The 26,861-nt window shown below is 39.5% G+C and overlaps 1 protein-coding gene across 3 annotated transcripts in view; it reads left to right on the top strand.

Moving 5' to 3' along the window:
* Positions 1-26,861, top strand: part of prkcz (protein kinase C, zeta) — a 227,194-nt gene that overhangs the window by 142,909 nt on the left and 57,424 nt on the right. For all 3 annotated transcript variants that reach the window (XM_050065364.1, XM_050065363.1, XM_050065365.1), the window contains exons 10-15: positions 1,528-1,625; positions 3,895-3,981; positions 13,375-13,510; positions 13,690-13,777; positions 15,371-15,490; positions 22,688-22,767. In XM_050065364.1, coding sequence (XP_049921321.1) covers positions 1,528-1,625; positions 3,895-3,981; positions 13,375-13,510; positions 13,690-13,777; positions 15,371-15,490; positions 22,688-22,767 — 609 coding nt within the window. The remainder of the gene's footprint in view (positions 1-1,527; positions 1,626-3,894; positions 3,982-13,374; positions 13,511-13,689; positions 13,778-15,370; positions 15,491-22,687; positions 22,768-26,861) is intronic.

Raw genomic sequence — 26,861 nt, 5'->3', positions numbered from 1 at the left:
AGCGCTTTACAGGGCAATAAAATATAAAACATAATATAGGATACAGAAAAGAGTAATGAGTGGGCTCATGTATGCAGACCGAGGATCACTGTCCAGAACTACGGCACCATCCAACATCTGCATGACTAATCCAGGACAACATAAACCACGTCACAGGCTTCATGCCTCCATTGCCCCCATCAACTTATCATTTCTTGTTTTTCTCCACATATAAACACTTAAAGTCCGTAAGACAGATGCAATTTTTTCCTAACTGAGAGGATGTAATGAAACCATCGAGTCCTCCTGTTGTGATTGGACATTCATATATTCATGGCTCTATTCATGCACATTAGTTTAATAATTCATCTCTTTAGTAGTCTATTGCCTGACATCAAAGGAAGCTTGTAAGAGCTCTCACAGACAGACTACAAACTACTAAAGGAGCTGAAATGACCAGTACGAGATGTGTTGTTATGGCGTATTCTGCATAATTATAAATTCCTCAAGTGCTAATGAGTTGACCAGTTTGGTATCAATTGCACAATATGGGGTCTCTATTGTGATGTCATAAATTAACCATATCGTGTCAGAGCACAGCATGGGAAACTCAAAATTTAGACACATTCTGTTGTAGAGCACATAAAACATTAAACATCATCAACTTAATGACACTTTAAATCTGCATAAAACATCCACACTCACAGCTCTCTATAAAACCACATATTCCACCCACAGCTAGCTGATAACAATGAGAGAAAATGGATTTGTAAATAAAGATACTGTAGGTTTCTAGTTGTCGGAAGGATTCTTGCTTTACTAACTAAGTCCTTTTAATCAGGTGCTGCACTAGTCAAAAATAGTTTAGAAGCATGTGTTTATTTTACTGGAGTGTCTCCATTTGAAGCAACTTTATACTTTTACTTCACTATATTTAATCGAAAGCTGTAGTCAGGAGTGTAGCACTGAATTCTGGGCTCTATGCATATGCAGTCTTTGAGGGCCCCCCAACCTCCTCTCTTGATCCAGTACTCTCTCATGCACCTTTTGAAAATGTTCTTTCCTTTTCTTTTCTTGTACAGAGTCAGTTTTCGGAACCCCGATTTATGTCTTGGGCAAAGACATGACAGTGTGCTTTGGTGCTCCAGCAAAATAAGCAGCACAAATTAGATATCATATGTATATAGAGGTTGTGTATATGGTATAAAATATATAGAGAGATATATAGAAATACAAAGCTCTGTCTGGGTGTCATTTTTAACAGGTTATAATGATCTTTCATTAGTGTCAATGACTAACTGTCGGATCAGTTATCTTTTGGCACACCATCCAAGGTCCACACTCTTAACAGAAGCAGGAAATAAACAGTCTCAGAATAATCCTGAGTGTGAGGATTCTTCACAGGACTGACTGCATTTGTTTTATCTGTGGCATGATGTGTCTCACTCTGTCTGTTTAACCACACAGAAAGTCTATTGATAAGACAAATTGATTGTCAGTACATTATCTTTCCTCTCTGTCTCCATCTGTCTCCTCTCATCTCTCCAGGATATTGACTGGGTACAGACAGAGAAGCACGTGTTTGAGCAGGCGTCCACCAATCCATTCTTAGTAGGCCTCCACTCCTGTTTCCAGACAGAAAGTCGGTAAGAGCATGAGAAGGCTGACACTCATACTGTATGCATTAAAGGCAACACATTTCAGCTGCAGCTCAGTCTACCTGACCGTACCTTTCAGTAATATGAAATATTACTTCCTAGTGATGGCCTCTTCTTCATTAAAGGACAAAGCTGGTATATTGCTTATCATCTCCTGCAAGTTCACAATTATAGTTTCCTTGGTCCAAGTACATAGAAAGCTCCAGAGTTACAAGATACCACCAAAAATGGCAATATCACCATTTTGTGGGTTAAAACCTTGATTTTGTGCTGTACATGGATTATATAAATGTTTTTTAAAAGTTGAATGTTTTGCACATTTTCTGCATATTTGTATTTGGATCTCCTGATTGCCCTCCGCATTAATTTACCCTCAGTTTTTACCTGCATTAAAAAGCACTGGTTTGCCCTTCTTGATGCTGTCATCATAAGTTTTTGTTAAGCATTTGCTCTGATGATGGTCTAGTCACCAAAAAATCGAGGTCATTATTCAGTACGTGCATTGGAAGTGGGCAGATTCTTCCTTTCTCCATACAGATATTTTCAGCCATCTTGCATGTCAGCTGTCAACCCGATCACCAGAATAAATGTTGGCATTGAACATGTCTGCAAATCACAGATATGTTACATTTGTATGAAATTATGTAGCAGATACACTGAAACTTCACGTTTCTATACGTTTCAACAACGCTGTGATGAAAGTGCCGTTATGTTTATGCACAAAAAACAGTTGGTTATGGTTAGGAAAAGACTATGTTTTGCCGAAAGATACCTGCTTTTTGTGGCACAATCCTGGCTGGTAACACAGCAATGTCTCTGTAGAAACAATTGCCTGTTGTGGCACTATCCCCAGTGGAAACACAGTGACAGGTCACTACGAAAGACCCATGTTTGGTGGCTAAAACGCTGGAAACACAGCAATGACTTGGTTAAAAACAACCGAAAGTAGTTCTGTTTGTAATATATAATAATCTAATATTTGTTTTGTGAAGAATAATCTTGCAGTAGCCTTACTGATCATTATATTTGTCACTGACTAAGTTGGCATACATCAAACTGAAAACAAATCAAATATAACAGAAGACACAGCGGGTCATTTATGCCCAACCAAATCACCAGAATAAATGCTGGCATTAAACCGCATGACATATGTCACATTTGTACGTTATCATGAAGCAGGTGAATTCAAACTTTGCACTTTTTTATATTTTGGTGACCCTGTGGTTAATGTGTGGTTATGTTAAGGTACAAGAACCATTTGGTTATGGATAGGAAAATATCATGTTTTGGTATAAAATGCCTGGTTTCAGTGACACAATCACTGTTAGTAATGCAGTGTTTTGTTGACAAAACAGTTTTGTTGTTTGTTGGCAGCCATCTCACCTAGGAGACACACCATCCAACATCCCCTCCACCTCCAGAACAATGTCAGCTTATACTGTCACTTTAGATATGTTGATATGATACATATGAAACATAGAAACTGCAGAAACGTACGTCACCATTTTCTTCTAGTGACTGGGCTGCAGCAGGCAGTAGTGTGCAGTAGTTTTCTCAAAAGAACGTCCAAAACCTATTTGAATGCATAAACGAGTCATACTATACAATGAACAATAAATGTACAGTGGACATAGCACTTGTAGTTTTTTTCTCTCAGCTCGAGATTGAAAATGCACTTGTGGCCATGTTCCTCTAAATGAAACAAAAGGTATGTGTCACCTAAATGCACAGAATACATCATTGTGTGTTTTTGATCAATATTTTGATGTCATTGGAGCACTATGGCACAGAGCAATAAAGTATATCAGTCCTCAAGTCACTGCTTGTTGGTCAGTTAGTCAGTTTACTGTTGGTTTTGGTCCCTTCAGTGTATTTCTTTTGAAAACTAGAAACAAAAGATGAACTAATATCAGCCTTTTTGCCTTGTGGCACTGATTGCGTAGCGTAGCTTTAAGAGTCAACATGTAACATTTCTGTAGGTAGAGATGAATTTAGATGTCGAAAATGCCATCTCAAAAAAACACATTTAAATCAAAGTGAAAAGCAGACCTACAAAAGCAAATGTACTCTTTTATATCTGATATCCTTATGACATTTCATAAAACCCTTTTTTTTTTACATGAAGGGCATGTCATTATGTTTCTCTTTATTTTTCAAATTTCTTTTAACCATCTAGTCTTAACATTTCTAAAGGAGCCTCTGTTAAACAGCAACATTGGTGAAATAATACATTTTCTCATCATGCTTTGGTTTCCAGGTTATTTCTAGTGATTGAATATGTGAACGGCGGGGACTTGATGTTTCATATGCAACGACAAAGGAAGCTCCCTGAAGAACATGCAAGGTAAACATCCAACCCGTTCAAATTCCCAGGTTGTCAAATACAGATGCTTCTAGAAAATAATCTATGCTGGAAATGTAAAAGGCAGGAAGGCACCTTTATCCATGCAATGTGGGTCTGTCCTCTGGTTCTACCTTTCTGGAGAGAGATAATCAAAACAATACAAGAGTTGCTAGGTATGTCTGTTCCTGAATCACTTCAAATTTGCCTCTTTGGGGACAGGTCATGTTTACCCAAGATCTCCAAGCCAGCATTTGCTCTAGCATCATCAGCATTTGCTCATCCTCCACAACTGGAAGTCAAGTTAGCCCTGAGTATAGTGATCGGGTTAAGTTAATTACAGAGAATGCATCATTTGAATTAATGATAGCCAATCTTCACAACCATAGAGATTCATATTTGCTTGTCTGGGTTCAGCTTTGTCTTTTATAAAAGGAATAGACATGTCATAGGAGCTGGACACAATACTGAAGTTATTTGCTTTTTGGATGCACGTTCCATACTTAAAGCTATAGTGCGTAACTTCTACAGGTCCGTAAATGTCCGTTTCACCCAAGCCATTACTAGAGGAGATGACACAATGCTGATAAAGCCGATCGGCTCCTCTAACATCTTGCGGTAATTTCAATATATTGATCATTTTTAGTATGCGTGTAGACCGGCGACATTCCCGCGCTGGCGCACAGGAAATGCTTCCTCACAACAAGAAGGGAGGGGGAGGACGAGCGGAGAGTCATAGCAAGAGGTAGAGCGCAGGTAGAAAGAGAAAGCAACATGGCGGAGAAGCGGCCGAGACACGGTCCAGAAGTGGATCCTACCACAAAGAAAAAGCCTGGACGTTCGGCTGAAGGTCTATTAGCAAAGAAAGAAAGTGACCGACGGAGAAGGCAGACAAGGATTTGTATTGGCGTCGCTTTTCCTCGGTGAAGAGCCCTGAAGGAAAAAATTGGGCTGAGGGCAGACACGGATGTTGCCTTGCTGCTGTTGGATAAGTAAGTGACTTGGTTTATAATTATATTATGAGTAGTATGTGTTGCTGTTACATGTACTGGACCTAGTACTTTATTATTTTCTTGGAAATGGTGCTATGAACGTAATGTAATGTTAGCAGCCTGGTGTTCGCCACGTTGTGTAGCGTTGTGTACACGGTGTGTGGCGAGTGTTACTCTGTGTACACGGTGTGTGGCGACTGGCCAGTGTTACTCTGTGTACACGGTGTGTGGCGACTGGCCAGTGTTACTCTGTGTACGGTGTGTGGCGACTGCCGAGTGTTACTCTGTGTACACGGTGTATGGCGACTGGCTAGTGGTACTCTGTGTACACGGTGTGTGGCAAGTGTTACTCTGTGTAACACTCGGCTTATTAGTGGTTATAACGCATTATCCGCTGGGAGGCGACAGAAGTTACGCACTATAGCTTTAACTATCATTATGAATTTTTTTTTTTTCAATGAACTACAGTTGTAACATACGGATGGAGAGAGTGGGCTCTTGCATCTTTTGCTTTGGCTTTACTATAGGGACCTTTTTTGTTTCTTTGTTTGTTTGTTTCCAGGCTTGACTTTTAGAATAGGTCACCTGATTACTCCCACAAGGATTGGGGCTGTGCTGATGGACTTTTGAATCATTAATGTTATGAACGTTGCAGAGATGATGCTTTTTTTGTCCGTGCTGTATGTATTTATGTAATTGATTGTTTATTTGATTTTTGTATATGTTTATACCGGTATGATTTTTAATATGATATGAAAAACTTCAAATTGTTGACATACTGTAATGACGTCATACTGTTACCCACAGCAACAACAAGCATGGTTGAAAGCAAAATTATAACCAACTCCATGGTGGTTCCAGAAAGAGGAGCAGCTGTGGAATAAACTGTGGCGTCCTTAGGTCTGGGAGTCCTGGATGTTTTATGAACAGCCCCAGACTTCTCAGACTCTTTTAGCAATTTACCGCTCAGAGGGAACTCATTCAGCGGCTCCTCTGGCAGCAGCATATACATATACACATACATATAACATGAATCAGTTAAAAAAGTTAAAAACAGCAACAGTTAAAAATACTCAGGTTTTTGACTAGATTTCTGAATTGACCCATTGAAACCAAAGTATCAAGCTTCAAAGTACACTGTAATTCGTTCCAGGTATATGGTGCAAAGAATCTGAAAGCAATCTTTCCCAAATCAGTATTAGTTCTAGGAACCTGCAGTACTAACCAGTCTTGCGAACATGTGTGATATGTTGCAGTTCTCCAACCAATAAGTGATGACAAATATGAGGGCAATTTTCTGAAGAAGTCCCTATGAGTAAATAAAAGCAAATGATGGTCCCTTCTAATAGAAAGAGAAGGCCAACCCACTTTTTGATAAAGCAAACAGTGATGTGTGCCATAGCTGTCTCCATGTATAAATCTAAGGGCTGAATGGTAGACAGCATTTAGGGGCATAAGAGTGTAGGCAGCTGCATGTCGATAAATTACATCATTAGAGATTTATTTCTGTACAAAAAACCCATCTTATTGTAATTTCCTTGTAAGTGCATCAGCTTGTGGTTTGAAGGTGAATTTATCATCAATCCAGATGCCTAAATATTTATAATGTGGAACTTGTTCAATGATTGTACCATTTAGAGTGCAGGTTTTGAGAGTCCTGTGGTTAATGTTTTTGGCTCTGGAGAACAGCATATATTTAGTTTTGTCGGCATTTAATACAAGTTTGAGATTCATTCATGCATTTTGCAGAACATTGAAAGAATGCTGCAGGATTTCAAGAGCTAAATTTACAGAGTCAGTCCACCAATATAAAATTGTGTCATCAGCATAAAAATGGACATTACAGTTTTGCAAGAACAGAGCTATATCATTTATATGTATAGTGAATAGCACTAATCTTAAGACTGAACCTTGTGGGAAACCTTTTGTTATTGGTAAAAACTCTGATCTAACATTTCCCACTTTTACACACTGTTGTCTGCCAGAGAGGTAATTGGTGAACCATTTAATGGCTCGTGGATCAAATCCAATATTTGATAGTCTTTTTAGGAGTAAAGAATGATCAGCTGTATCAAATGCTTTTTATATATCAATAAAAAACAGCAACACAGTGCTTCCTGTTATCTGCAGCTGACACAGTGTCATTTAAAATTAAGGAAGTAGCAGAGTCAGTGCTATGATCTGATCTGAAGCCAGATTGGTGGGGGGTTAATACAGCATATTGAGCTAAAAATGACTTGAGTTGATTATTTACTAATGTTTGTAGGATTTTAGACAGACAAGACAGTTTTGAAATTGGACAGTAGTTGTTTAGGTCACTTTTTTCTCCTCCTTTGTGCAAAGTTTAAACATGAGCTGACTTCCATACTTTAGGTAGTATACCAGTTGAAATACTTAAATTAAAGATATGCGGTATATGCTCTGAAATTATGGGAGCTGCAAGCTTGAAGAGAAAGGGGCCAAATTGTCCTCTCCAGCCGCTTTTCTTGAGTCAATGGCTTGAAGAGCCTAAGTGACTACAGTAGGAGAAAAGGGGTGGAGGGCAAATTGAGGGGCATAGTTTACTGTACAGTATGTACATTATCATCATTATTAATAAATGTATTTGTACAATTAGGTGATGTCATACTTTTATCCTCAAACAGGTGACCAGCTGCAACAAAATGTCTGTTGAATGCTGTACATATATCTTCTTTTTCAGTCAGTGTGATATTTCTGGAATTGACATGAGTGGGCAGAGAGGAAGCGTTGTTTTTAGTTTGTCAGAGTTCACGTCTTTCCAGAATTTTGATGGATTTGACCAAGAACTGGAGATAGAGGTTAAGTAATAATTAGATTTAGCTTTTCTTGTTAAGAAGGGGCATTTATTTCTTAGCTTTCTGAAAGCAAGCCAATGGGAGGGGTTCCCGGAACTTCTACCTGGGGACCATGCTTTGTTCCGTCACTGGAACAGATTTGATAATTCAGAGGTGAACCAAGGGCTGAATCTATCTTTTAATCTTAACTTCTTAAATGTAGCATGTTTGTTAACAACTGAATTGAAGATATTTGAAAAATAATTTAATGCTAGTTCCACATCTGGGATTTATATTGTATGTGAAAGGTCACCATGTTTGAGATCATGTTAAAAGGCTTAAAATTTCTGAAGTTTCTTTTGACAGCAATTTGAGTTTTTGAGTTGGTCAATCGAGTATCTCTGATACATACAATTGGGCAATGATCACTTATATCTAATGGAAGTACACCACTGGAAGAATATTTATGGGCATGATTTGCTGATATAATGTCAATCAAGGTTAATTAGAGAGGTCCTTAAAATTCAGATGGGTAGGATTAGAGATTAATTGAGTAAGACCAAGTTCAGCACAGATGGACTTAAACTATCTGAGTCTGTGGACATCCAATTTAAGTTAAAGTCTCCTATAATAGTCACTTCTGAGGTCATGAAAGGGGTTAAATTCTCAAAAATGTCAGTAACTGCTTCTAGAGGGGCGGAGGGGGATTGGGGGGAAGATAAATAACAACAACCCTAAATAAAAGCATTTTGACTTAATTATATATTTAAACTCAATAGTTCATACTGCTTTGGCACAGATATACTAACTAACTGGGATGCTTTGATGTTATTTCTGACAAATAGATTGCTACACCTTCACCCTTAGTGAGTCGGTCACATCTAAATCAATTGTAATCATTTAAGCTAATATCGCCATCTTCAACTGACGTTTTTTAACCAGGTTTCAGAAAAGACTAGAATGTCAGAATTGTTGTTAAAAGTACAAATATTAATGTAATATTATACTAATGTCATGTATTGAAATCTTCAAATGAGTTCAGAGAAGAGGGAGGGTTCTGTGATAGAGCAAGTCCAGATTTTTTAAATACACTGACTGTGATGATAATACTGCTACAGGCACCAGAAGGTCTATGCATATTACAGCAAATGGTATGATATGCAGTGTCAGAGGACATAATATCAACATTTTTTTAATATCATTTATCTGCAATTGCCTGTTGGTTATCCCGACAGGAATGTTAACAATGTCATTAAATGGTCTGAACCTGGTAAAAAGTGCACCTGTGTACATGGAGGAACCAATGTGGTAGGGACCAGGACCTTGTCATATCGTGAAGAATATCGTTATCACAAAAACACCTTGAAATACCGTAATATTATTTTAGGGCCATATCATCCAGCCCTAATGTTTATTGTTGACATTCTTAAAATAGAAAAACGTAAAAAAAACAAAAAAAACAAAACAAAAACAACCCTTAAATAATAAAAAATAAAATAAAATAATTAAAAATCAGATGATTTATCACACCCATAGTGTCTTATAGTGACACACAGGTCACGGTATAGGGTCTCTGTGATGCACAATTGAAACACATTGTAACGTGGTTTATGTTGTGAAAGAGTCGCTTTTTTTTTTTTTTTTTTTTTCTCTCTCTAAGATATTTTTAGGGCATTTTTTGCCTTTAATTGATAGGATAGTGAAGTGTGAAAGGGGGGAGAGAGAGAGGGAGAGACATGCAGCAAAGGGCCACAGGCTGGAGTTGAACCCGGGCCGCTGCTACAACAGCCTTGTACATGGGGCGCCTGCTCTACCACTAAGCCACCGATGCCCCAGAGTCGCGGTTTGGTTTAAATTACTTGATAAGGTTTAGAACAAAGATGTTTTGTATTAAAATAAGTACATTTTTCTACGTAGCATAACGTGATGTAATATCAGTGCACAATGGCCGTACATAAATTACATAATGTTACATTAAAACACTGTTTACTTTTAGTTTCACATGGGATATGAACAGCTGTCTTCTGGGGGCAAGTCTTGTGTTGTTTGACCCATCCGCCTCCCCCTCCTCCCACCCATGGATGGGTTGCCACAGATGGGTTTATATTGGAGTTAGCTGAAAGCCCCGCAGATCTCATAAAAATGCCGAAAGGTGCCTTTAGCGTCAATATCACATGCCAAGGGGCATGACAAAGTGCTTGTATTTGACAACCTAGGGATGGGAACGGGCTGAACATCCTATACTGCTGTCTTATCTATTTCAGTGTGTTACTTCCACATGTAAAGTTTGTAACATGAAGCGAATTGACTTTATTGTTTGGCTTTTCTCAAATGCTGTACTGTAATAAAAAACAACTCAGGACCGTGTTGAGTTACTGCAGTGAGGCCTCCAAGACTCCTCAGCAACAGAGTACTCCTTACAGACATACTGTATGCTTAATGGGATGCTTTAGCAGCTCTTCGTGGACGTGGCAGTGCTGCCGAAATCCAACCTAACACTTATTTTTCCACCTCTGAGAAATATAATGAGCATCCATAATTCATTGTGCCTGTCTACTTGCGGGGCATTCCAACTGCGGCTCTGATAAATGCTGGATCAAAGGCTGGGTAATTTAGAGAGGCACCGTTGGGCCCCTATCGGCCCCTACAATCTGTATTCTGGAGACAGTGGCTGTACATATGCAAAGCAGCATGTTAATCACTCATAATGATTGTACATATTCATGAGCAGCGCTCTTAGAGAGAACCCTGCCGCATTCCCCCGCGCCGTGGGGGAGGCGGGCTGGTGGGGGGGTGGATGGTGCTGCTGATAGGACGCAGCTTCTATCAGTCTGATGCCAGCTATGAAACAACGGTGTACAATGGAGGCTGTCACAGTGAAAATGTGGGGGAGCGATGTGGGATTTGTGATTTCTCCGTCAAACAGCTCGCCACTCCAGTCTTTCCCCCAGTGTTTGACAATCATGGGTTTATAGCAGGCAGACAGAGAGAGGCTCGTCACTGTTAATGAAGGCTTATCTCCTAGAGACAGAATGCACACTACCTACACACACAGGAAATGCTTCTGACTCACCAAAGACGCACGCCAGCTACATCAAATCATGTTCAAAACTAGAGGGATTCGAGGGTTATGTGTGCTATAAAAATGTCTCTGTTCACCATAAAGAGAACAATCGTAGTAACATAAATCTACTTATGAAAGCCTTTTGTACCTCAAAACTCAGGGATTAATTAGAAATAACCAAATGGGCTGCACGTGTATTTCTATGTTTCTGTATAATCAAACCATTACAAGGTCCAAGCTCTGAATTAAAGATTTAGAAGCACAGTAATAGTATACTTAACATTTTTCGTCATTAATAAAGTCTTATTCTACATAGGTGCCTTCCTCTCAAGTAGGGCTGCGGCGAGTCAGACCACGCCCTGCAGATTTACACTTCCATTGTCAGTTTCACACACACAGTGAAGAGATGGACCCTAAAGGTTGCTGTGAGTGTGGCAGTAGCATGAAGGCCATGGTGTTAAAAAAGTCAAGGGGGTTATTACTTTTGTAGCGTATATGCTGAGTCAATTACTCTGTGATCTGTCTGTTAGATTATGAGATATCTTGACATTGAGGGTCCCCTGAGAGTGGCTAACCTATTGTCATTTCCAGGGCATCAAACACTGCTGCTTTTTCATGCCCCTTGGCATGTGACATCGATGCCAAATGCACTGGGCTTCCAAGAAACTCCATTGTAAATACATCTGCAACACTTCTTGATGCTGAGAACAGCTGTCATACTATAAAGAGCAAGAAAGTCTGGGAGGGAGGGGCGGTAGATTGGTCAAACCAGACCTGGATTTTCATCCAGGAGACTGCAGTTCGTGTCCTGTGTGAAAACAAAAGTCAGTGTGGTTTTAACACTATATTTACATTATCTTATGTAAGAAACAACACATTTTAACCCAAAACATTCTTTTGTTCTAAATCTGATCAATTTGTTTCATTGCATAAACCTAGCCGCAATCATTTCACAACATAAACCATGTGTCTCAGTGTGTTTCAGCTGTGTCTCACAAAGATACCTAAATGTTGCTCTTTCCATCTGTTCTAGATGCCAAGGGATGTGATAAAGCGTCAGTATCTGACAACCTGGGAATGAGAATGGGTTGGGGTGGCACTATGGGAAAGCTCTTAGTGTGTTTAGAAAGGAAGGGGTTCATCCTTTGGGGGCATGAATGTGCTCAGTAACTCTCGTGATCTTCTCAATAAGCCCTTTGCTGACATGGAATCTGTAACATTGCTGGCCTTGTCTCTGTGCTGATGTCATACACTGTAAACCCCAATCCATCCATGACACAAAATTTTAATGTAAAGTCTACACAAACAGATTGTCAAAATGACATAAAGCCTTCATGTTCACTCGACCCAAAAACTCATCCCTTGTGAGCTTGACATAAGTTTTCAAGTTATGTCAACAATTTTTGAGTTAATTTGACTCAAATTTTTGAAGCCGATTTCATGTAATTAGTTTAAGGCCAATAAGCAACACTTTCATTGTGCACACATTGTGGCGTGTTAGGGCTAAATGAGTTGAGTTTCCCAGCATGCCATGAGACAATGTGTTTAAGGCATGTGTTAAAATTTGTTGTAGATCACTTAAGTCACCCGTTACACTAGGATTAATAAATTTGTATTTGACCATGGTTCTAATGGGTTAAAGTTAATGTTGGAATAAAAAACATTTTGCACCATGAGTTAAGTCATATACAAAGCTAGTTACATCCCGTCTGTGTAAATATTTGAGTGTCTTACATAAAGCTGTGTTGAGGTGAAATAAAAAACACTTTTTTCCAGGTTCAGAATTTGTCTGTTTGCCTAATTTATTCTAGCAAATGACAAACCTAAGCTCGCTACAGTATAATTTTATCATTCAATGAAATTGAGAAAAAAAAAATGTATAATGTGAACACAATGTTTTCATGTTCATATAACATAGAATTAAATCCTCACACAACAACAAAAAAAGGTTATATTAAACTGTCATAAAATTCCTGCCAGACGTGTGAGAAATTTATTTTGTGTCTGGTGTATTCAAAAAATTTTATGTTACTGCATTGTACCAAACTAAATGTTTTGAGTGCCAGCTGTTTCCAGTTTTATTTTTTTGAAGTTAAATGAGCAAATTGGGGTTTACAGTGAAACTTTTTGACATTCAGACAGGTCTCTGTTACAGAAATGTTGTGCATTGCATTTATTCAAACATGACAGGCCCATTATGGATAGAGCTGCAATACTTGCTAAATATTTTTACCTGGAGTATGCAAGACAGTGGAAAACCCCTTTTCCTACTTACCACACTCAGAGAACTACAGAGGCAGTACACTAGAAAAATAAAAACACTAAGTTGTGGATTTTGAAAAATGCATTTCAATAACTGTTTATGTCTGTGGCTTAATTAATGACCATTGTGAGTGTGGTGATCATATGTGATCAACACAACGTGCAACTGCCAGGGCCTATGAAAGATGCTGATATTTTTTTGTGCACAAGAGGAAATCGTTGTCCTGATGGAGGCACTGGAGGACAGGTCAGATACATAATTTTCTTCTTTTCTCCTTTGCAGATTTTATGCTGCTGAAATCTGTATCGCTCTGAACTTCCTGCATGAAAAGGGCATAATCTACCGTGACCTGAAGCTGGACAATGTTCTCTTGGATCATGAGGGACACATCAAGCTCACAGACTACGGCATGTGCAAGGCAAGACGCACATTGATTTTTGTCAGTGAACTGTGTGGATGGCTGGCATAGGGCTATCAATAATGCAGTAGATCTGTATCGCCTAGAAGTACTATCAGGGCTCCTGTCTTTGTTGTTTTGTCCACCACTCATGTTCTCACTCATCATACCCTTTATCTTTCATCACTGCAACCACTCAGGAGGGGATCAGACCAGGTGACACCACTAGCACCTTCTGTGGAACACCCAACTACATTGCACCTGAGATCCTGAGAGGAGAGGACTACGGTGAGTACAGGAGTCATACTGGGTTGGATTAGTTCGTCTCCAAATGCTGGGCCAAACAAAAAAATATATTTTTTTCTAAACTACTGATAGCAAATCTTAAGAAAAGGCAATGAGGGAAGGACAACAATTATGCTAAACTGCATCAGGCAACTTTTGTAAGCTAAGTGGTACCTACAGAAGTCCTGAGAGGTTAGGAAAGAAAGTCTGATCTAAATTGTTTTATCTTCTGTGTGAACAAGTGAAGAATCAAGTTTTGCCAGAATAATCTCTCTAAGTCAGGAGTGTCCAAACTTTTTTGAATGGGGGCCAGATAAAACAACGTGAAAACACCTGGGGGCCAACTGATTCTTGCATCAAAAGTTTTTTTTTTTAAAGTGAGACAAAAGCAACCATTTTTATCTTTTAATGAACTATTACTACTTGATGCCTGTCTACAGTGTAGTGTATGATAGTCTTATCATTCTGAGGCGAAGGATAAAAATGCCAAGTGATCTTGCTCGATTAACCATTATTGTGTAAAGGACCACATATGGTATATTTTGAAAGTCAAGGCGAGGGCCGATTAAAATTGGTCTGCTGGCCACAATTGGCCCCCGGGCCAGACTTTGGACATGCCTGTTCTAAGTTCTTCCTCATCTTTTTTTTTTTTAAATCTCTGAAATGGGTAGAAAAAGGAAGTTTTGGCAGGTGATTTCTTTTTTCTCAGGAATTTCTTTTTTTTCATTTCGGCCAGAGGAGGCTTAAGTGCACCACTACCCCATGTTCTAAATTGGACTAAAAGCATGGATGTTTTCTGCCAGGTTAGTTTTAATTCTTCTATGCACTCTAAACACAAGGTGTTTATTTTGTGTGTTAGCAAGTTTTAATATATAACTGTCATATCATGGTAAAGCATCCCTCAAATAAGCGTCCAAATTACCATGACTAACATTACATTAATATTTGCTTTACAGTCAACTTAATGTACATTTTAATTTAATTTAATTATTTTTAATTAGCCATGAACAGTTTTTTTTTCACTCTCTAGTGAGCAGGCTAACTGCTAACATCAATGTAGTTCATTCTAATGTTAGATGAGTGTCAATGAAAATGCATTTCTGTCCAAAAGAAAGATGTGATAGTAATGTTACCTAACTTGCTGGTGATTTTTACCAGTACCTCGCAATAAGAGTGCATGGAGAAAATAAAACTCACTTGGAAGAAAACATGAATGCTTTTAGTCCTGTTTAGAACACGAGGTAGTGGTGTACCTCAGCCTCTAGTGGCTGAAATGAGTATTACAACAACAACAAACACTAAGAAAAAACATCCTGACAACAACAACCTGCCAGAACATTTATTTAAGTTCAATTCATAAACACAGCTGGTAAAACAGTTTAGATCAGACTTAGAAAATGGATTGCACGGTTTTTTTTTCTCATTGGCCTCTCAGGGCTTCTATAGCCAGTGCATGTACATAGAGAAAGTTTTTCACCTGTGACTTAACCAGCTCCAGTTTGCAATTTATATTGAAAGGATGGGAATAATTGAAGTCCTTCATGCCACACAAATATCTAAAAGAATATTTTGTCTTATTCTTGTGTGCCCTCCCAGGCTTCAGTGTGGACTGGTGGGCTCTGGGTGTGCTGATGTTTGAGATGATGGCTGGGAGGTCTCCATTTGACATTATCACCGACAATCCTGACATGAACACAGAGGAGTACCTCTTTCAAGGTGAAGCAAAGGATTTCAACAATACATAGGGTTTATACCTTTAAGTGTATCTGTCCCTGTTTCATCAGTGGGAACGTACCTAGCGTCTGACTACATCCACTATACTTTAAGGGATTGGAAGTATAAAGGAATTGTGGGAAATCAAATATTAATATTGATAGTATGGCAGGCTGTTTGGTGCCATTTGAACAAAAACATGTTAATTTAACCCTTCATGACGCTGATATTGTGAGAGCGGGAAAACAGATGTATTCCATGTAATGGAATAACACTTAGCTCTGGGCTGTAAAGGATTTATGTCTGTGTAAATCCAGGCTTAGATGGTTCTGGTATGCTTCATTAAAATAGCGGGAACTCGAAAACAGGGCTAATTATACTTCTCTCAAATGTTAATTAGTTTTAGTTTGCCGTAGATTTCTCACGTTTTGTTTTAGTCCGTGACATCTCTTGGCATTTGAGTGAACTTATTGATATATTTACATTAATGATATACAGTACAGTAGTTGGAAAGCGTGAAAATGTGATAAAGCCAAGGAAAATAACAGTTCAACAACATACATTCATACTGTTGTTTTGTTTTATTTCCTGTTGAAGAAGATGTCCCTTATCTGTGTTTATTCCTGCTTTGTTTCCACCTTAGAAATCAAATGTAGTGATTTGTGTGTTTCAAGTTCAATTGACAGATTACATGGTCCTTTATAGGTTAAGAAAATTCCACCCCAAAGTTGATTAAACTCTCTCAATCCCATCTGATCAGAAATGCATGGCATATACTGTAAACAAGCTGGTTTTCTTTTTAAAGAATACAACACTGTACTAGTTTGCTGTTGTCTGCATGGATCTTGCCAACCAAAAATGCTGTTACAGTTTGTGTGAGCAAGAAATGGGTTAATATTTGAGGACTCCTGTAATGATGTACTACTGCATGCACATGCTGTAATGCATGCTCCCCCACCCCTCATGAACTGTGGAGAATCTGGCAGTACATCATGGCCTCTATTACAGATGAGATTTAGGGTGCATGTGTGGAACAGTTCAGCGTTTTTTTCCCCATTAGTTTGCTTCATTTGGCAGATAATGGCATTTTCATTTGAACTGAGATGGCACCAAATATCGACCCCGAGACCCTTGTAAACACAGGTCTCTGTCTTCCATCAGTCAAACTGCAAAGTAATTTTTAGTTAGGAAGTTATAGCACTTACAGTTACAGTTACCGTTTTACCTGTACAAGGAGACGGATGGAGAAATCTAATGGCCAGCATTAACTTGTAATTGGAAAGTCCCACATAACAAAAAAGCTAAGGGATAATAGATAGTTTTCTCCTCTTTTGTCTGTTTGTGGATATCATTTTTTACTGAAGCCAGAAAAAGCCAGTCCTACTGTATAATTTAATATCTTTAATAAAAAAAAGGTTTTCAATTATACCCCAAATACACACACAGATGGTGTGAAATTAAGTACTGATTTCAAATTTCTGGAAATAAACCTTTTCCTAATAGGGTTGCAATGGTATGAGATTTTCATGGTAAAATCACCACAATATCGCGGTTTCACGGTATTGCACTGTTAGTATTATACGTCAAAATGACCCTTAAAGTAATGAAACTAGAGAGGTTATTTTTGGTAAAATAAAGTTGAGATTGGCCGCTGCAATCCTTCTTGAAACCTTTTTTTTTTTTCAATGCAAGTTTGTGTAAACCCTTTTTGAAATAACTAATATAAAGCTGAGAGAGAAATGCACAGTGCACTGGTTGATATAACTATACTAAACAAAAAAACAAAACAAAACAAGGTTAATAAAACGTTAACAGAGTAATATTACCTGGTGATTGTTGAGATGAAGGATAGAAGAATCTTTGCCGTAATTACAAAGCTGTGAATCCTTCCTCATAATATTATGTATCACTGTGCATCTGATAAGTCCACAGTCCTTCATCAGTGCAAAAAAATGTGTTAGTGCCATTGACGCTCAAGAGAAGCAGCACTTTAATCACATTCTGTCCTTGGATTTGTCCCTGCTATACTACTTGGTCTAATTCTGCTCTTTGAATAGTGTCCTTGTTTGTTCTACAAATATACATGTAAATATTTCTACTGATCTACACAAAGAAGGGTTTTCAGCCATAAGAATGTCTCTAAATGACATCCATGCACATATAGCCATGGCTTGAGCATATGGTACTTCTCCAGGCAGGAGAGTAGCAATTTCATTATGTAACTGAGTTAGGTAAGTGAGTTTCTAAGGTGTTTAAGGCTAAATAATAGTCATTTTTATTTGAGTAGTAGCAGAAAATTGCAGGTCATTCAGGTTTTAATGTCTTAAAACATGCTTGAAGTTTAGCTAACTGATTGGTTTCATCTGGCCTCACTGATAAATATAATTGGGTATCATCTGCATACAATCAAAAATTTATGGAGTGTTTCCTAACAATGATACCCAAAGGAAGTATATATAAATTTAACCCTCTAAGACCAGAATCCTGAAGATTAGTTTGAGATACATCTCAGCAGTGTGTGTGTGTGTGTGTGTGTGTGTGTGTGTGTGTGTCAAGTTTTTCTAATCATAAATCTGTAGTAAACATTTTGTTTTGGTCAGACACCTATTCAAATTTTAAAGGTTTAGAGTGTATATTATGGCTATTATGGGGGCTAACATCATCTCACATGAATAAAACTGGGCTCACTGAATCCTCAGGAGTATCAGCTTTCCAGTCATACCCAATTCATGCAATTTCACCACTGTTTAGGGAGTGCAGTATGCAGACATATTCAAATACAATAGGTGAAAATAGCATATTTATAATGCATGCAAAGATGTGCCTAGTTTGTACCACAAACTGTATGAGACTAGCATAAGTTAAGGGGAAACTTGTGGGTACCTACAGAACCCATTTTCATTCAGATATCTTGAGGTGAGAAGCCTAACTTTGGATCGTTATTTACCTCCCTTTCTGAGAAGTTAGTAGAAAAAGATAAAAATGAACTACATTAAAGGAGCTATATGTAAGAAATATAAAGCAAATAGTCATAAAATCCTCCTAATATGTCACAGAGACTAAGGAATAATGTTCATATAACATACTGATCTCACCGACAACAATAGTACAGCCAGAATATTCGCATTTAAAAAAATTTTTTACAGTCCGCAAATCATGTTTATGATTTGAATTGGTGTTTTGGCCTGTTGCGCCACCCACCGCCGTCTACCAGTCACACAGTCAGTAGAGTCTCAGCATCAGTTACAGTTACGACTGAGCTACAGCAGCACGGCAAGCAGCATTAGCAGTGTCCCGGTACATAGCATTAGCAGCCAGCTCCTCATGAGCTGTATCCCGGCAGCAGCGTTAGCAGCAGAGAAGCCGGACTTGCTCGAATGGTCCGCTGGAAAACCGAAGATCAAGAACGCGGCGATTCGGCCCTGCCACAGCAGCCGCCCGTGAGCAAACAAATCAGTCTCCAGCGTGCCGCTGTCCAGCAAACTCGAATCTGTAGGGGAGGGGCGGCGGACACGACTCGGGGCAGTATTTTGAATTTGGTATTACAATAGTACAGCCCGCTAGTAATGAAAAGTGAATCAGTTTCTTGGAATCCTGCTTTGTTAAGAACAGCCTAACCTTTTCAACATGTCTTAGGTGGAAGAATGCTGTCTTGGGGACTTGGCTAATATGGGCTTTAAAGTTTAAATCAAAGTCCAAAGTGACAAAGCCAATGAATATAACTGGGTCTCGTCTGCATAACAGTGAACATTTATGGACTTTTTCCTAATAACATTGCCCAAGGGACGCATGTATGAATACTACTGGTCCAAGCACAGGACCTTGTGGAACTCTGTTTCATTTTAATAAGGGAGGTACTTCCTTATGTAAGTAAGTAATAATGTAGTACCAATCTACACAACATAAATACAAAATTGCAACAAAGTCCACTGTTTCAGAATGGCTTGAACTAAAGAAAACAAACTGTGGGTGTGATCACGCTCAGGGTAGAGGAACCTCTATAATATCTCTGCTATTTGCATTTGTGTTCCTTGAGCCATATGGTACCATAACATATCATCTCCTCCCTCCCTCGCTCACACAGCCACCCACACAGTCCTCTATAACAGAAATTCCTCCATACTACAGTAACCTCGTGTGACGCATTATGTCTCTGCTGTGACTGTCAGGAGCATAGCATGGTACCATGGCTAGCATCTGCCACTCACTACCATCCTCATGGAGGTCTCACTGGTAGAACAGCAGGTTCCTAGATGAATGCCTGCCAACGGAAACCAACTCTTTCACTATAGGAGCCACCCAGCCATATGCCACCTAGCTAGACCCTTTGCCAGGCCCTGCTTTGGGTATCAGTGCTCCACATGCCAACTGCAGAGCTTTAGACAGACAGACAGCTGGCAAACATTTGATTCAGTGGGGGATACAGTCACAAGGTGGTATTTACATTAAGCATGTACAATTTTAATGACTGAAATATGTTATAAAAATGTTTTGGGTTGGTGTTATAGTAACACTGTTTTGAAATTTCATCTGGGCGTTAAAGGTCATTCTTGAAGTTAGAAGCAGTAGTTTGACTCAAAACAAAAATCTTACAACATTTTCCAGGGCTTTCAAACATATCTCAAAGTCTTCATCAGGCTGAGATTAATACAACAGTATCTGTCTAAGCTAAAATTGGCTGATAATGACAGTCACCCCAATGTATTTAGTTAAACATTGCCTGCCCTCTCATCTTAGCATTTTGTAACAATATCTGTTTTTTTCTCATATATTGCATTGTGAGAGGATATGTGATTAACAGTGAAAGGAAAAATGACTTGACTGAAGGCCCATTTATGCTCCCTTTACGTACGAAAATGTATACGTCCGTTTCAAATGATGTTACCGTCACTGCCCACATACTTCCATGCGGCGTTTACATTGGCATGGATGTTAACCAATATATCCACCAGGAGGCAGCCCAGTGTCAAAAGTTTATGACACCAACAAACTCAAAAACAAACATGGTGACTGTGGAGGAGATATTGATAATGTACCTCTTGCATAAAAGACAAAAACAGAGGCAGCGTTGTAGGAGGCGGTGTCCGGTGAGGCCGTTAAATACATCGTGACTGGAGGACGGAGAATTATTTTCTCTAGTACTGCCGATGAGAGAAATTGAATTGTTATTTCTTCTTCGTGTCTCACTAGAGCTACGTATCGGGTAGTGACAGCAACACTGCCCCCACGGTTCCCGGTGGTAGTGCTCCGTTTGGCCCGTATCCGTAAGCTTTATGGAAACGTGCAGAAATACGGATGAAATGAACGCGGAGGACGGACAGAAGGCTCCATCCGTATCCGGATCCGTATTTAACATTGAGCATAAATGGGCCTTAAGGGTCCAAGCAGGGTTTAAGTTTGATCTGACAAGTTGGTGGACAATTTCTCTAATTTTTTCTCCATGGTTACCAAATGTAATGACAGCTCCTTTTTCAGCTGCAGAGAGGGAAATTTGTCCTAAAGCTTGCCGCTGTGTTTACACCCCACACCTTGATGTAGGATGCTTCATTCAGCTATGGAGGTGACTACAAACAGAGTGACACTCTGAGATAGAGTGAGAGTGGGAAGGATCCGGTTTTGGAAAGGCCCATGAATTCAAACTCTAAGGGGCCGATCACACCTACAGGTGGCGCTAGAAACGTGGACGCTTCAAAGACACTTGAAATGCCTGAAACGCCCTTTCAATGAGCGCTCCTTACAAGGAGCGCCTGTAGAGTGGGGGTGTGTGCACAACTGGGTGATCAAAACATTGAAAATGGACCCAAGACGGAGGAGGGCACTTGCCGTTGCTCTGCTTTTAGACGATGAAGAACCCTGCAAAAAGCGGAGGTTTTGGGTACACGATATCCTCAAGAAAAGATGCTCTCCAGTGCTTATTGCTATACTGAGGTATTGAGGGATTGTATAGCTCCTCATAATTCTAAACTGTCAGGATGAACCGTTCGTCGTCGCACTGCATTGCCAGTGTGTTTACACAACTTACCTCAGCTACTCTCAACAACAAAACATGAATGAAGTTGACGTGATAGCAAAGCCCGCCTCTTGCTTGATTCCATGGATTTGATTGGCTGCCTGGGCCAAGTATGACGAAATGGTGCTACTGGCGCCTGATGCCCAAAAGTCGAGATTATTTCAGCTTTCAGCGTCTACAAACGTGCGTCTAAAAAGATGCCAGAAAAAGAACGCACGTCTAAAAAGACGCTCGTCATAAAAAATGTTTGAAAACCAGTCAGACGCGCCGTATCATAGGGAATCAATTGTTTTACTGGCATCTCGTTTCTAGCGCTCCTTATAGGTGTGATCGCCGCCTAAGGCATACAACCATGAGGCGGTAATTCCGTAGTTTTCCCTGTACCAGAATACTAATGGGTGCTTCCAGACCGTTCAGCTCTGACAGTACTATGGAGTTAGGTGTGGCTATGCAGGACTACCTCAAAACAAAAGGAAATCTTTGGAACATAAGGAGGATGAATTTTATTATTATAATATCATAATTAACAATTTTGACTTTAAATAATTTTTATGTGATTTTGAAGGTATTCTGCAGGTAGTAGCTTGTAATATTTTGAAAACATCCCATTTTGTCACCTCAAGAGATTCAATTCAGCAGTATAGCATTAGCATTTGTAACATTCATTATCCAGAAATGACCAGTGTTTGTAGAGATCATAGTTCATTTTACATTTTTACATCTACATGTCTATTCTTAAGTTTTGTGGCACAGCACCTTCCTATCATATTCTGAAAATTTTGATTTTGATGGGGAGTAACTATGTCTGTATGAGAACACACACTGATCCCATAACCTTGAGCTGTGATTGAAAGAAAAAAAATCTCTGGTCACCTCAGCGTGAACCACTCCTGTGTGAAGCAGTACTATGTCCTTCTATTTCAGTTCGGAGGGAAAAATGATTTTTCAGAGTGTTTTTGTTCTCGTCAGTATGACAGCACTGAGCTGTGGGAGTCTCAAGGCTGTGTGTAGACCATCAGAAGAACAGAATAGTGTCCTCTGTAACTCCTCCCTTCCTTTGACTCCCACTCAGCAGACATGGTCACCCACAGGCAGGTTGGACTGTGAATCATCCTCCTCCCTACTCACGATTGTCCTTTTCTTTCTCCCCCTCGCTCTCTTTGTTCCTGTCCTACTCTTCACGCCAACAGTTATTCTTGAGAAGCCCATTCGCATCCCAAGGTCTCTGTCGGTGAAAGCTGCCAGCGTGCTCAAGGGCTTTCTAAACAAGGTGAGAGTAGTCCACTCCCAATCAGCCCTTTCTCTGTCTCTCTGTCTCTCTCTGTCTCTCTGTCTCTCTCTCTCTCTCTCTCTCTCTCTCTCTCTCACACACACACACACACACACTCTCTCTCTCTGTCTCTCTCTCTCTCTCTCTCTCTCTGTCTCTCTCTCTCTCTCTCTCTCTCTCTCTCTCTCTCTCTCTCTCTCTGTGTCTGTGTGCAATGCTGCTCAGTCAAAAGTGTGGGATCAGGGCCAAGAACTGGCTCCGTATAATGGACAGCCGAGGAAGGCCTCTTTATTTACCTCAGACTGCCTGAGCATATCTTTGTTCCTGTGTTAAGGTGAAACTTTATTGACAGGATCATAGGTGATAGACTAAGATACAGTGCAAGTGAAATATCAATTATAATGTAAATTAATCCAGTCCAGGTATTGTTGTGTGTCTCAGCCATAAAGTCTATGGTACACACAGTTTCTTAACCCACATTGATCACTTGATACACTGATTACATCAAAGAGCAAGATGAGAAATCGCTATTTGTTTGATATATTTATAATTTTAAAAAAACTAAATGAAATAGGTTTGAAATGTTTAACTATCTTTATATACGCAGATCAGCCACAACATTTAAACTACAGACAGGTTAAGTAAATAACATTGATCATCTCATTACAGTGCAGGGTTCTGCTGGGAAACCTTTGGTCTTGGCACCACCCACTCAAACACGCTGAAGACTAAGTACACCCCCTCGTGGCAATGGCAGTGGCCCCTCCAGCCAGACAAGAACTGCTCAGGAATGGCCCGAGGAAGGCAACAATGATTTCAAGGTGTTGACCTGACCACCAAAGTCCCAAGATCCCAATGCAATCAAGCATCCGTGTAATGTGCTGGTACCCTTCTTCCAACCCACAGGACTCAATGGATACATTGCCCACATCCCGGTGCCAGACACCCCTGAGATCCTGTGTCCATGCCTCAACAGATCAGAGCCAAGTCCGATCTAAGGAGGCCCTACCTTGGATCATGACCAATCCCCATCATCAATTGGTCTTGGCTCTGGGGTACTGGCAAGTCGCACGAATGCTCGATTGGATTGGGATCTGGGAAATTTGGAGGCCAGGTCGATGCTTTAAGCTCTTTGTCAAGTTCCTCTGGCCATTCCTTAGCAGTTTTTGCAGCGTGGTATGGCACATTGTCCTGCTGGGAGGCCACTGCCTTCAGGGAGTGCCATTGGTATTAAGGGTGTGTACTTTGTCTGCAACAGTCTTGGGGTGGGTGGTGCATGTCAAAAGGCTTCCACATGAATGCCACGACCCAACAGCAGAATGCTGCATTGTAGGGTGGCAAGGTGGTGCAGTGATTTGCACTGTCTGTGTGGAGTTTGCATATTCTTTTCTCCGGGTTCTCTGGCTTCCTCCCACAGTTCGAAGACATGCAAGTTAGGTTAAATGGTAACTCTAAAATTGCCTGTAGGTAGCCTGAATAGTTGTTTGTCTCAATGTGTTAGCCTTGTCATAGTCTAGTGACCTGTCCAGAGTGTACTCCTCCTTTGGCCCAGTGTCAGCTGGTACAGGCTCCAGCCCCTCAGTGACCCTGAATAGGATAAACTGTAACGGATAATTCATGATAATGAATGCTGAATTGTAACAAGATTATCAATATTATTCACTTCACCTGTCATTGGTTTAAATGTTGTGGCTGATCGATGAATAAGATCAGATTCATCACTATGCTATTCTTAAAATAGATGTAGATGATGTAGATGTTTTGGTAAATTTCCCCCTTCTTCAAGTCTTTATGTTAAAGAAAGCCTGGTTTAGACCAAAGATTTGCAATGCAGTGATTTTGCAATGTTCTGCAACATTGTAAAAATCTGCCAGGTCACACGAATGCAACTAGATGAGACAGTGTATCATCTCTATGCAACAACTCAGGTGTCGTGCTTAACGTTCTAAAAACAGCCGCTGGCAAATTGACTAGTTGAGTTGCAGGTGACACCATCGGCGGTCTTGAGGCGAGCTCAGACCGGCCAGTTCACACCGCTGCAGTTTTCCTTTGCAAAATTCTAAAATGGTTCAGTCTCGTTGTGAATCATTGGTCTGAACTGGGCTTAAGGCTAACCACTTCCTGGCTCCAGCTCGGTCCCTAACACACAGACATGAGATTGAGATCCATCTGAACATCTTACCCCCACAAAGAAAGCAAATAAGTATATTTAACAAACTTTTGAATTATTCTGTTAAAAAGGGGGTTTCTCAGAGAAGGTTAAGAATGTGCAGCCAGTACCATATTGTTTTATATCTTGAAGTCTTTTTCATCCACTTTTCAGGCACCGACTGCCTTACACTCACATCGTTTCAGTATGAACACTTGGAGAGACTTCAAAACAATCAATATCCGCTGCATGAATCAAAATCACAAATACTGTTCCATGGAAAGGCAGCGCAGACCTTTCTAATTAAACTTACAAGTGTATTACTAGGCAGGGTTATCTGTGGACAAGTTATTCACAGTGGTGTTTTAAATGATCAGTCTCGTGATATTCTGTGTTTGTCTTTTTGTCAACAAATCCCATGAAAATATCAAACCCAACAATGAGCTGATCAAACTCTAGAACTCTTTGGATAAAAGCACTACAGTGCAGTCTGTTTACCATATTCTTCCTCAGTGCCACAGAGCTCCATTGTTCTCCAAAAACTATAAAACACATCAGTGAGCCATGCGGTTGCACTGGTTGACACATTCCTCCATTAGCATGAACACACACAAAGTTAGTTTATTTTGACTCAATCCCACATACACCATCCTGCTGCCACAAATACTCATCAAAGCACCAAATGTGGATTAATCCACCCCTGAAAATAGTCCCCAACAAATGCAACATTTCCTCCTGTTTGAGTAACATTAAATAAAAACTACAGTGACCAGCCAATTTTAGGAAATTACTTAACCTTTTTTGAAAAAAATGAAACTATATTTTTGTGAGCTACATTTACATCTTCAGTGGGAATCAATGTTGCTGGATATCCGACTTTTCTCACTTCAGTCATCTATTTTTATTTTTTTTTTCAGCAAAATGAAGGTAGTGGACTGAAAAAGCAACGGATTATATTATTCAAGTAGGCTACCTAAAGTTTAATTTGTACTTGCATTTGCAGTATTAATAATTTAAACTATAAAAAAAAATCAATACATGGCACTGTATGATGATACAATATTGCCACAAAAAAAAAATCATAAAAGTTGGGTTTATCGTTTTTTTCCCCCCACCCCTACTAGATAATCTAGGCATCTCCCTGAATCTAACAACATTTCAATTTCACACAGCCATGCCAACATACTTGTTTTGCTTTGGTTTTAGAAATGGAGTGTTGCAAAGTAAAACGATGCCGGGTGATGTTGAGAGGATATGTTGATTTAGAACAGCATCGGTAGCAGCCTCTGTTAGAGGCATGAGAGGCAGTTGAGGTTAGAGGTTGGGGTACAGGTAAGAATTACATCTTGTTACTTACGAAGGTTACAACAATGTGGCGTTGTAGCAGCTTTCATATAACCATCATGTTGGTGGGTTCTTCTTGTACTGGTGAGCAAGGTTTGTAGAGAAGTGCCAAGGTTTCAAATGAATGTGGCCACAACTCTTCATATCTCGACCAATCAGTCAACTCAGTGGAGTGGGTGGAATCCAAGATCTGGATCCAGGCAAGAAACAGCAGGCATGGAGCACCACAGACAGGGTAGTGGAAAGTCGGAAAGTGACAGATGAAATATATAAAATAACACCAGAGTTATCATTTTACCCATGCAAGTTTTAAATCTCTGCATGTTTTATACTTCAGTAAAATGAATGGAAGACAGTTACCTGAAACAAAATAACATTAAAAATTCTGAAAATGCACATTTTGCTAAATGTAATTAATTTTAATTATAATTTTAATTTAATTTTAATTAATTTTAATTTAATTTAATTTAATTTTATATACTTTATTAGTCCCCCTGAGGGGAAATTCAATTTAAAAGGGTCAGCACAAAAAGTGATTGGTTGACATGTTAACAAATAAAGGGATTCTGTCCACAGAAACTGTGAGCACACAGGGATTTTG

This window comes from Epinephelus moara, chromosome 16, assembly GCF_006386435.1.
Source record: "Epinephelus moara isolate mb chromosome 16, YSFRI_EMoa_1.0, whole genome shotgun sequence".
Classification (NCBI taxonomy): domain Eukaryota; kingdom Metazoa; phylum Chordata; class Actinopteri; order Perciformes; family Serranidae; genus Epinephelus; species Epinephelus moara.
Note: the sequence above shows the minus strand (reverse complement) of the source record. Positions and strands in the feature narration are given on the sequence as shown.